This window comes from Zingiber officinale, chromosome 8B (assembly GCF_018446385.1).
Source record: "Zingiber officinale cultivar Zhangliang chromosome 8B, Zo_v1.1, whole genome shotgun sequence".
Taxonomy (NCBI): Eukaryota; Viridiplantae; Streptophyta; class Magnoliopsida; order Zingiberales; family Zingiberaceae; genus Zingiber; species Zingiber officinale.
Window position 1 is genome coordinate 9,650,088 of NC_056001.1, and position 12,237 is coordinate 9,662,324.

The following is a 12,237-nucleotide window of genomic DNA, read 5'->3' on the forward strand; positions in this document are numbered from 1 at the left end:
GAGCGGAAGACGCAGCTAGCGAGAAGGACGGCACGGGAAGGGAGCCGACGGGCTCGGTGCGTCCGAAGGACGAGAGAGCTGCGGAAGAGTACTCCGGTGGGCGTGAAGAGCGTGCGCGGCGTTCGAGGGACGTTAAGCCGGGACGGAAGGCTGCTCGAGGAAGGCCGGAAATTGGGTTCGGGTGAGCCCTATTTCGGTTGGCCACAATCACCCAAAAGATCGGAGCATCGGAAGTCGCAACAAGCTGGAAACGAAGTCAAAAGAGCTGAGCTGCCAGCTTGGAGGCGCCTTCAGCCTGATTGGAGGCGCCTTCAGCCTGATTGGAGGCGCCTTCAACAGGTCAAAATGACCGTTTGCGTTCGGATAGAGTTCTATCCGCTGACCAAGCTGTGGAGGCGCCTTGAACCTTGTTGGAGGCGCCTTGGACCCTCGGGATAGAATTTCCAGAGGCTATTTAAAGGACCCTGGAGCTAGGAATTAGAGAACAACTCAAGCAATCAATCTGTAAGCAATTCCTAGCAGTAGTTCTGAGCAATTAGAGTGTAAAAGGCTTCTCCGCCTTCAGAGAAGGAGAATTTTCTTAGTGCGCTTTTCACTGCCCTGGATTAATAACCTCCTTGGTTGTAACCAGGTTAAATTCCTGTTTCTGCTTTTAGTTTCTGTCTTTATTATTTTACTACTGCGTTTATTCTGAGTTGAAATCCGAGGAGGGTATTTTTGTTTTTGTTTTCAGTAATTCACCCCCCTCTTGCCGGTCTACGCTGCACCAACACACTCATGAAGATAATGAGAAGGATTCTGATTTCTTTTTAACTCCACCAAGTTCTACTCTTTTTCTCCAGCTTTGTCTCTACATACCACCTTAAGAAAATCCTAACTTGAGTGTCGGAGTGTCTACAGGATTTGTCCCCTGCCAATCTAACCCTCTTTTCGAGTGCATTCTAGGTACATTTATCTCCTTCGCCGACGATCCATGGAGCTCATGCGCTTTAGCAAGTTTGTTGACTAATGGCTTGACTATCTACGATATTTGGCCGAAAGAATTAGTATATGTTTTGAGGAAATTAGAATGGGTACATATTTATTTTTATAATTATCTAGTCTAGTTTCTCATTGACATTTTTTAATATTTATGAATTATGATATTTTTAGATTTATTGGCAAGTAAAGTAGAGTAATTAAATCCACCTAAATGAATGATAATTTATTATAGTATCCATGTTAATGTGTAGGTGTTAGAGAGTCCATACTAATTTTCTTATTTATAATTTATAATTTATAATTTAGAGTAAAAAAAAATATTTTATTAAATGTAGATCATGATATCTACTTTTTATTATACTATATCAATTTTTTTATTTTTTCTCTTTCTTTTATAATGTTTAATTTTTTTTATATTTTTTTCAGGGAATTCATTCCTTAAATTTAAAAAAAAATACTATTCATAAATATAAAATTTTAAAAATGAATAAAATAATTGATGCAAAAAAAATTTTAACTATCCTATTTAAAGTTTAGAATAAAATTTTTAGATATAGTAATTGATATGAATATTCTTAATATTAAAATAAATATGAGTAAGTGTTGTGATATGCATCCTAAATCTAATCTGCTTAGTTTGATGCCATTTTGATTAATAATAAAATTTTAAGTGGATTATATATATATATATATATATATATATATATATATATATATATTAGGTAATATATGTTTTCCACAAATTTTAAAGAATATGAGATTTTAAAAAAAATGCAAAGAACTAACGTGTTCATCTAACGGCTCTGAGGGGCTTTTCGGTCCATTTGACACGAAACTTTTGAAAAGGGCAAGAGGGTGCGGTAGAGAGGAGCCACGCCGCATCCATCACCGGTTCCTCACTCTTCTGTCTCTCTCGATCTCCTGGCATCTGCGCTTGTTTGCTCACTTCCAAGTCCGCAATTGAACACTGCGACTCCTATTTCCACCCCAGATGAGATTCGGAGGACGCCGCTGAGATACGCTGACGGAAGTACCCCAATCGGAGTCAAGCAGAACATCACCCGCAGCGGAAAATGACGATGAATGACCTCTTCGGATCGGTTCGACGATCCCTCGCGTTACGAACAGACTCTGATGGGAACGAAGGCGTAGGCGGTGGTAGGATCGTGGAAAAGATCGGATCTTGCCTGAGGAAATCGAGGATTGGATTGGGGCTAGGGTTTGGGGGATTTGCTCCAAAACTCCCTCCGCCAACGCCCTCAGAGGAGAAAGATAATGCGCCTCCGATCCGATGGCGAAGGGGCGAACTCATCGGTTGCGGCGCTTTTGGTCATGTCTATATGGGTATGAATCTCGATTCGGGAGAGCTACTTGCCGTGAAGCAGGTGGGGGATTCTTGTTTCATATTCTTGTATTCCCCATCGGATTGGACGTCTACTTGCATCCCTCCGGTGATGTTTCTTGACAAAGGGTCCCTTATTCGCAGGTCTTGATTGGGACTAACAGTGCTTCCAAGGAAAAAGCTCAAGTTATGATCTCTTCTTTATATTCATATATTCTATGTGAAAATGAGTGTGGATCTTGGTTTTGGTTCCCTTTATTTATGATTTGTTATAAACTTGTTGGTAGGCTCACATAAGGGAGCTTGAGGAAGAAGTAAAGCTTCTAAAGAACCTTTCCCATCCAAATATTGTTGTGAGTGCTTTCTGTGTTGTGGTGCTATGACTGCTCTATGTTCTGAGACTATTCATTTATTTCTTTTTTTAAAAATTATTTTAAAAGACATTTTTTCTACACATGACAGAGATATCTGGGAACAACTAGAGAGGAGGAAACTTTAAATATTTTTCTGGAGTTTGTTCCAGGAGGATCCATCTCATCTTTACTCGGAAAGTTTGGGTCTTTTCCAGAAGCTGTATGTATTTGAATTTATGATAATGCTTACTGGACTTATGCAAATGCTGATGACTGCTGAAATTAACTAATTTTTCTCCTTGAACAGGTTATAAGAATGTATACCAAGCAGCTGTTGCAGGGGCTCGAGTATCTTCATCAAAATGGGATCATGCATAGGGACATAAAGGCATGATATTTCTTTGGCAATTTCTGGTTTTAATATCTTGTTAGCTTCCCTCGTCATTGTAGTTTTTTTTTTTTGGTTCAGGGGGCTAATATTCTTGTGGACAACAAGGGTTGCATCAAGTTGGCAGATTTTGGGGCATCAAAACAAGTTGCAAAGCTGGTACCAGAAATTTTTTATACGTTTTTATTTTGAACATTGATTAAAGTTGTAATGTGTGAGAAGACTCTCTTATTGTGTTGGTATTATTTTTAGGAAACAATTGGTCTGTGTTAAGGGTAGTTGTTCATTTATTTAATGAACTCTCATGACTTATCAACTTAGTCTTTCTCATGCTACTATGAATATGGTGTTGGAAATTGGTTTAAGTGACCAATTAATCAAGTAGGGACATAGACGACCTGTTTCGTGAGTAGACCATCATAAATCAGTTTCTTGGGCAAATGAGAAATTAATATCCAAAACTATTTGAGTGATGATGGATTTGTTCAGTCCAAATCTTTCATTTTTAAAGAATTCTAAGGTTTTAAAAGTTTGTGAAGACTTAAAATTTGAAGTACTCGTATTTTGAGTGAGATAATTGCCAATAAATCATAAGTACACTTGTACAGGGCATTATCATTTAAAACAAAGATAGAACCCTTGCCTCAACCTAACTACTTACATGAGAACCTCGACCTAACTACTTATATGAGAGGATCTTGACTTCCCATAAGGGTGATTTAACAAAGGATGATATCAGCGACAACTATAGTTGAAGGGTGTGTCAGCCATGCCTGAACGGGTATGTTTATGTCAACCACATCTGAAAGGGTGCAACCAACCATAGCCAAAAGGGTGAGTCAACTAACTACTACTCATTATCTACATCATACCAACACCCCACCAGTTCAAGCCATTGACTAGACGATAAGCTCACCGGTTAGATCTTGGATCAACATCAACTAATTCCAACAACATATGGCCAAATCAGATACCATCTTTTTTATTTTGAATAATTGTCTTTGCTAGAAAATCTTTTGCGTGAGAAAACTCTCTTAGTGTACCAACATGATTTTTTTCAGGCCACTATTAATGCAGCCAAGTCAATGAAGGGAACTCCATATTGGATGGCACCAGAAGTAATTCTTCAAACTGGACATAGCTTGTAAGTGTTGATGTTTAGCATGTTAGCTTTGAAACAAAATAATGAGATGAAACCTGCACAGTATGAATATTCAGTTGATTTGAGTAAGTAATTATACATGGAGCCAACAAATACATTCACGATCACCTTGTTTATGCTTTCCCATATTGTATTTTTGCTGTCTATAAAATGTGTTCTGTTTTAATTTGTTTTTTTTTTTAATCTTAATGCATAGTCATTTGTACATTCATTTAGGTTTGAAGGATACAACCATTTATTTTCTTCAATCTCTAGTCAATGGATAAATTAATACTATGCCAAAGATGGCATCCATCTCCATTTGTTATAAAACACTAATGTTATCATGCCCAATTTTCTATGCAACAAAAGGAATCACTATTTGTCTTGTTAAGTCCATGTTTTGTATGGTTCATATTTCACACACAAAAAAACTTTTCACAGAGTTGCATACTAGTGTTAGTTTCACTATCTGTTTGAGAAGACTGTCCTCCATATTACTTGAACATTTGCCAGATTAGGTTAGACTTTGTTATAGCAATGTTGTTATTTTGTCGTCCACAGAAATGCACAAATATAAGTAAATTGGTGTTTCCAAGGAGTGTATTGGCCTTAGATTTTTACCTATGCATTACTATGTTACAAGTTTGGGGCAGTAGCAATTAATAATTTCTAATCTTTGCATCAATTTTATTTTATCGCTTTTATGCAATTTTGTAGAAATGCCTGAAACAGTAACATCTTTTGAGGATATTACATCCATTCTTTTCAAATTTGTATATCCAAATGAACATTTAACGTAATATCATTGTCAATTGTGTGTTTCATCAGATACACTCTACTCATCACTAGTACCAGATTTATGAGTTAGATGACATAGTTTGTCTTGTCTCATCCACACTCTGAGAGGGGCAACAAGCATGAAACATGTGTGAATTTCATTTTGTGTTAGCTCATTCACCAAAGAAGATTGGAAGAAAAACTGATGCTTATATTTTACTCTACTTTTATTGTTCACTGCCCCTTTCCTGCAATTTTTGAAAATGTGTTGTGTTTCTGAGATGTAACTATTGCTTATTTGTATTTTCCTTATTGATTCCAAAGCATTTCACTTATTGTGAAATTTAGTCCACTATGAGATTATATATTGATTAGGTTCCTTTGCCTTAACATTATATTCCATTTGAGAAATTTTTATAAACACTAAAAGTCAGTTAACTGCTTCAGCTCAGCTGATATATGGAGTGTTGGTTGCACTGTCATAGAGATGGCTACTGGTAAGCCTCCCTGGAGTCAGCAGTATCAAGAGGTATGACCTTGCCCTTTACTTTTTGTTCACTTGTCAAATATATATCCGTCTATGTTTGAGATTTACAACTGAAATATCATTCAGGTTGCCGCTCTTTTCCATATTGGAACAACAAAATCTCATCCTCCAATACCAGAACATCTGTCTTCAGGAGCTAAAGATTTTCTCTTAAAATGCTTACAGAAGTATGCATGTTTTCATTTTTCATTTGAACTTCTTATTTCATTTACTTTTCTGTTTGATACTTTTAAATAAGTTTTCTAAACGGTAATATAAATCAAAAAGGGCTGTCATTTGAAGGCAACAATTTCCGTATGTTATTCTGTTGGTGATAGATGCAAAGTTGTTTACTATCAAATGCATTTCTAAGAAAACAGACAATTAGGTATATCTTCAGAAATTGAGTGCTTATATAATTTGACTAAACCAATTATTTGCCAACTTCGAATCTTCCATTAGCAATCATTTTCTCAGTTTCTTGAGCTTGTTATTGCTATAAAATCTGTTTTTTCCCAATGATTTTGTATTAGTAATTGTTTCCTTGCATAGTGTTTTATTCTCCTTGTGCTTATTGCCGGATTTTTTGGCCACTAATATCTTATTATCCATAGGGAACCAAAGTTGAGGCCTACTGCCTCTGATTTGCTCCAGGTACAGTCAACAAACTTGTATTGAATATCCTGGTTTATTATCCAGGAAACATTTTTAATTGATTGTTAGAACACTATTATATGTTCGTCTTGAATACTATGCAGCATCCATTCGTTACTAAAGAATTTGAAGATCTGCATCCAATACACCATTCTGACGTTGGAGTTAGTTTCATTTCATCTGAAAGCTGTTCATTCTGAGTCCATTGCTTCTATTTTTTCCCCCTCTTTTCCACATTGAACTGACATGACTCACTTCCAGGAAGCTTCTAGAGATGTGGCCCTGGCATCCAAGCTGTACACAAAAAGCATGTAAGTTAGTTATATTTTGTAGATTTCACTCAGATCACAATATTCATTATGGAGAAATGCTTGAGCAGCAACAATGATGGTGATAAATTGGATAAAGATGGCAATGATAGCAGAAGCTGCTCCGTTGTTCCCAAGGAGTTTATTAATGTCAAACCTATATGGGAATTAAGTAATAGTAGTGACATGTGCCAACTAGATGATACAGATGATTTTCCAAATGTTGTATCAGTAAGTTGCATTAAACGGTCATGTTAGACTCTATTTTCGATTGCATGTATATCAGTAGGATCTGGTGGTAATGAAGTTGGCTGGTGACTTTAATCATTTGATTTCTATTAGAGTTTCAACCCAATGTCTGAACCCTTCGACGAATGGCTGCCAGAGAAGTTTGATGTCAGTCCAGAACTACACCTAGACGACTCACATGAGCATGTCATTGAGGGTTCATGTACGAGAAGGGGAAATGATTTCGCATTCTCTTCGGAGCCAGTGGAGGATGATGATGAAGTTACAGAGTCAAAAATTAGAGCGTTTCTAGATGAGAAGGTAGGGGACTCAGCTTCTTGTTTCTCTTGCATTAAATCTTTGATTTTTTTTTTTTTTGAATGATAGCTTAAATTAAGTTTATGGGATTGGTTGAGACTTGAGAGCTTTCCTGTTTTGTTTTGATAGGCCCTTGATCTTAAGAAGCTACAGACGCCACTATATGAGGAGTTCTATAATAGTCTGAACAACAAAAACAAGCACAGTTCTGGGAAGAAATGCGAGGAGAATGCGACGAGAAATCCAAAATTACCTCCAAAGATCAAAATGTCATCCAACAAGGTGGCCAATGGAACAACTGCTCAGCTTCCTGACTTAGCAAATAAGGCGAGCCCTGGACATTGCAGCAAGCAAGAGTCAAGAAGTGAAGAAGAGGATGATCGGATTCTAAGAGAAATTTCACCCCAACGGCAGAGAAAGTGGAAAGAAGAGCTCGATCAAGAACTTGAGAGGGAAAGAGGTATTTTATAAATTCCCTGTATCTTAGATTTCAACTTGTTTAACATCTTAAATGGACTTCCCTTTATGTTACAGAGATGCTAAGGCGGACCACTCAAGGGAAAACGTCTTCCCCAAAGGACGGATGGTTGGCTCGAAACAGAGATCAAACTCGACATGCCTCTTCAGGCAAATAAAAACATATAATCTCGGTTTCAAGCATGTTTCAGTTTTCATTTCCATATCTCGACAGCCGATCTTGCTTGTTTAAGATACCAAAGCATCCACAGAAATAAAAAGAGCTCAGTGACCTTTATTGATGGACCGAGATAAGATGACACAGACTACCTCAGATGGCTGGATATATGTTTTTGCGTTAGTGTAGTTTTTGCTGATGTAGATCCTGGGGTTTTTGTTCAACTCATTGCACGTGCGTGTCTATCGGATCAAGTATTCAGATTTTCAGAATTAAGTGGATAATTGTAACTATTCGTTAAAAATAATACCAGGTTTTCCCCACAATTTCCAATTTACTGAAGTTGCAGCTCAAACTCAAGCACAATATTGTTTGTATTGGCCATATGGAATCTGTCTTAGCATCTTCAGTGTACATCTAAAACTGATATGGTCTATGCTGAATCTGTCTTATAATGTATTGTTTACATGAAAAGTATCATTAAACATCTTAGGATCTTACTTTCTACATTTAGAAGCAATAATGTCATATATATATTTCTGTTAGATCTTGATATCTTATCACCCAAAAGAAGAGTGAGAGGCACATCAGATGATTAGTCCTAATACAAAAAAATCCTTAAACTTACTACTTACCTTCTTCTATTGGGTCAAGCTAGTCGCTTATTTTAATTTTTCTTAAAAGCAATGTTCTAGACCACTGAAATGATTCATCTTTATCTGCAAGAGAGGAGTATTACCCTCATTGTTTCTGAGATTCCCTTGAGCACTATTTTCCAATGACTCTGACACTAATCCAAGTCTAGTTATTTGTACTATCAGAATATGAATCTCATAGCTCTGCAACATAGGCATCACCCAACACACAATCCTCTTTCATGATGAAGATTCTATAGTACTTTATAATAAACTAATCTCATTGTGATACAGCAAGCAACGTGATAATTTCTGAAAGTTGGACAAGTCAAACAAATATAAAAGGATGCCAGAGGAAAAGGACAGGTCTGAAAACACGAAGGACATGAAGCTATCGGAGCCCTAATTTAAAACCAGTTCTCACCAACCAATTTCTGATGGCATTGATTCAAAGTGATACAGAACAAACGCGACCTCACTGGTTTTAACTTTGCGGTCAGTAAATGATCTTAGCTCTGGCCATTCCTTGCCTGTGAAGCTAAACCATGCATATTAATCAAAGTTGATTCGGACCTGGTTGTCGGATAAGTAAACTTAGGAACAGGACTTTGTCTAATTCACTTGTCAAAAATGATTTTCAAAGTGGGAGTTGGAAAAGATAATTAGTTCCCATATCATTATATTCTTTCATAAAATTGAACAGCAGTTGCTTTTTATTCACTGGTGTGTAGAAAACTAGTATCCTTTTAAGCCCAATCATTATTTTGTCCCTTCTAATTAATTTATAAGGACCATAATATTCTTCTGAAAATATGCTATTTCCCAGATGTTGCTGATGATGTTTCATGCACTCATTGATCAAATTCACAATCTGCGGATGCATAGTAATAAGCTATTTCTCAAGTTTGATTTCAAAGAACTTGTATTTGGAATACACTAAGAAATGATCATATTCATCCAAGAAGACTGAAGAGATACTTCATCTGTCGTATGTAACTCATTGTGAAGAATGGCAAAAATTGAATGGATCAATGGTCGCACCAAGTTGACTCGATAGAATTTGTCTCTCAAAAATTTTACAGTTCTACTCAATGTGTCAAAAATAAGCATCAAAAGGATCCAATATCTCTCCCCACCACTAAAAGGATTCCTCTTTTCTATAAATGAAGGCAGCTCTTCCCATCCCCGTACCTCACCAATCTTCTCTCAACCAAACACATGGGAGGAAGCTGCTCATCCTGTTTCACCTTCAGCACAAAGCACTCGAAGGTCGAAGAAGCTGAAGACTCTGAGTATCACCGCGAACCGAGACATACTGTCTCGAGAAAAGTCCGTCCCAGCGGTGAAGAAGAGAAGAGTTGGATAGGTGACCCAGACGTGGACGACAAGGCCTCTGCCTTCATTGCCAATTTCCACAAGATTCGCTCCTTCGAGCACGAGATCAACCATACACTGGATGCTCAAGGTCATGAAGCCACTTCTATCAGTGTTGCAACTTGATACTGATTAAGCACTCAGCACTGGTTAATCCTCTTTTGTTTGCTATATGTGGTTTTATGAGCTTAATGCAGAGTTATATATGAGATGTAGTTGCTATCTTGTATGATTGATGTTTTAGGGTATGAACTTGATTGAAGTTTCACTTTATTGGGTTATCAGAATCCTTCAAGTAGCTAGTGAAACTAAACCGTGCCAATTTGAGCTTCTCAAGAATTTGTTTTGCAGTATCCACTCGAGAATTAAGCAGAACTTTAAGAACAACAGAATATCATAGAATAGGAATCAATGTTGAGATAAATAGATTGAGCAGGAGAAGCAAAATATTTTGGCAGTGTGAGCAAATTAATGACTACAATGAAAATTATTTCTCTATTCTTTTCCTACATTTTCCTCTTTCATGGCACAATAATATCCATGCAACAAGCAATCAATTTTTGTTTTGTTGTTGTTGTTGTTGGTCTGTGTACACTAAGATAACTATGAATTCATATTTCCATCTGAGCAATTTATGCTAAACTAAACTAGTTCACAATAATCTTCTTAAAGTCATCAAAACACTTAGCAAAGTCTGATACAATCACAAGTATCAAGATTTCAACCTTCTCTGATTATTAATATACAAAAGTGGTACTCTAATTTGCTTAAATATTTTAACAGCCATTAAATTGTTATATTAATTACATCAAAAACTCTACTGAACCTTCGGTAAGATCAGTAGAGAGCACTCTCCAGTAATCTCAATCATAATCTCTTCCTTTTTTTTTTAACTTTTCTCTAGGTTTCATCTTTTACTGAACCAAAACTTAATTTTATTAGTCTCTCTCTCTTAAGAAAACAATAAATAATAAATCAAAAGGTGTATGATAATTGATAATTGGTCATCCTAAATGTTCTATAGAGAGAGCATAAAGTGTACATCTTTCTTTCTATTTTTAAGGTCTCCATATTCATTGCTACTTTAGACCAAGCTAAAGGCTAATTACCCTTCAAAAGGCCTTTTTTGCCTGCTATTAGATCTACACTATATATTCCTTGCACCAAATTTTAGCTTGTATTTTTTTCCAAAAAAATAAAAGGTATTACCTTCTCACTTTTGTAGTTCATCGAGGCCATGGCACTATAAGAAAATCATATATTAACGATGGTTTTAACGATTAATTATTTACTCCGTTACTACTAGTGATGGATAACTTATTCGTCATCTCTATTAGTGATAGAGTAGATACTTCGTCGTTAATTATATAATAAAATTTAAAAATGAGTTGATTATTTGCGACGGAATATTTATTTCCGTCTAATATTGTCCATCGCTAAATTTGGGAAGAAATTAGGATTTGCATCCTGATCTTCTCCTGGCACGCTTAATCCCCGGGCCACTGGCGATCTCCCCTCCACTGATTGGCGATCTCCCCTCCGATGATTAGTAATCATACCCCTCCGGCGTACTCTCCTCCTCCGACATGCATGTATTTCCTTCTCCCTCTCTTCTTTTCTCAATTCACCGCGGTTGTCGGCATCGAGCACCATCACGCCCGGTAATGCTCAATCGGTGCTGAGACTGCCACGCTCGACAGTGCTCTGCTACGCCCAACAGTGCACATCTAGCGCCGAGAACTATCATGCTCTGCTACATCTAGCAGTGCTCGGCTGCTAGAACTTTCTCCATCACCAAGCTACTTAACATCGACAGTGATTATTAGCATGTGGGTTAAGTTGTTCGTTTAATTTAATTTTTTTTCTTTCAAAATGGAATTTTAATCGATTTCTTTTTCTTGAATTAATAGAACTTCCTTAGGAGTGCTCGATGAACACGCTGAAAACTATGATATTGTTGTCATTTTAAATACTTAATACGCTTGGTTAGATAACTTGATTTTGGAAAGTTATGCTTTTTTTTTTATTTTCTTTTCCCAATTGTCTAGTTAATTACTAATGTAGAGCTTAGTTTAGTATCAAAATCAAAAATTATAAACCAATAGTTTTGGCATTAGAACGGATATATAATAGGTTAGACAATGGATTTATCAATCAAGAATTTTTTACCATAATTGAAGAGTTTGTGAACTTCACTAAATCTCATCCAGAATACTTGAATGGCGTCGAGTTAAAGTATCTATGTAATCAACGCAATGTAGAAATGCAGCTTTCCATGATAAGGATACAATGAAAATATATATATGTAGGTATGAATTTATTTCAAATTATTACAATTGGTATTATCACAGAGAGTTGTATATATTTGACCAAATTGGACATTTTGTTGCTTTGTCATCTTACCCAATTGTTCTAGAGGAATCATCAATCTCTGTGAATGTTACAACGCAATGAATACATATAATCAATCAAATATAGAGGAAACATTTACGTCCGAAGTTCAAAAAATGTATGACATGTTAAAAGCTAGTGAAAAAGAATTGTGGGAAGGTATTCCTTCTAACCATTCTCAACT

The 12,237-nt window shown here is 36.4% G+C and overlaps 1 protein-coding gene across 1 annotated transcript; it reads left to right on the plus strand.

Annotated features, from left to right (window-relative positions):
- The first annotated feature begins 1,816 nt into the window (after positions 1–1,816).
- On the plus strand, positions 1,817–7,975 carry LOC122013362 (mitogen-activated protein kinase kinase kinase NPK1-like). Its single transcript, XM_042569620.1, has 16 exons — positions 1,817–2,366; positions 2,468–2,509; positions 2,611–2,676; positions 2,786–2,896; positions 2,984–3,064; positions 3,146–3,223; positions 4,126–4,208; positions 5,433–5,514; positions 5,599–5,699; positions 6,126–6,165; positions 6,270–6,329; positions 6,427–6,476; positions 6,545–6,704; positions 6,816–7,022; positions 7,149–7,479; positions 7,554–7,975. Exons 1-16 carry the CDS (start codon positions 2,055–2,057, stop codon positions 7,652–7,654), a joined length of 1,905 nt encoding a protein of 634 aa, XP_042425554.1. The 5' UTR covers positions 1,817–2,054; the 3' UTR covers positions 7,655–7,975.
- Positions 7,976–12,237: the final 4,262 nt, after the last annotated feature.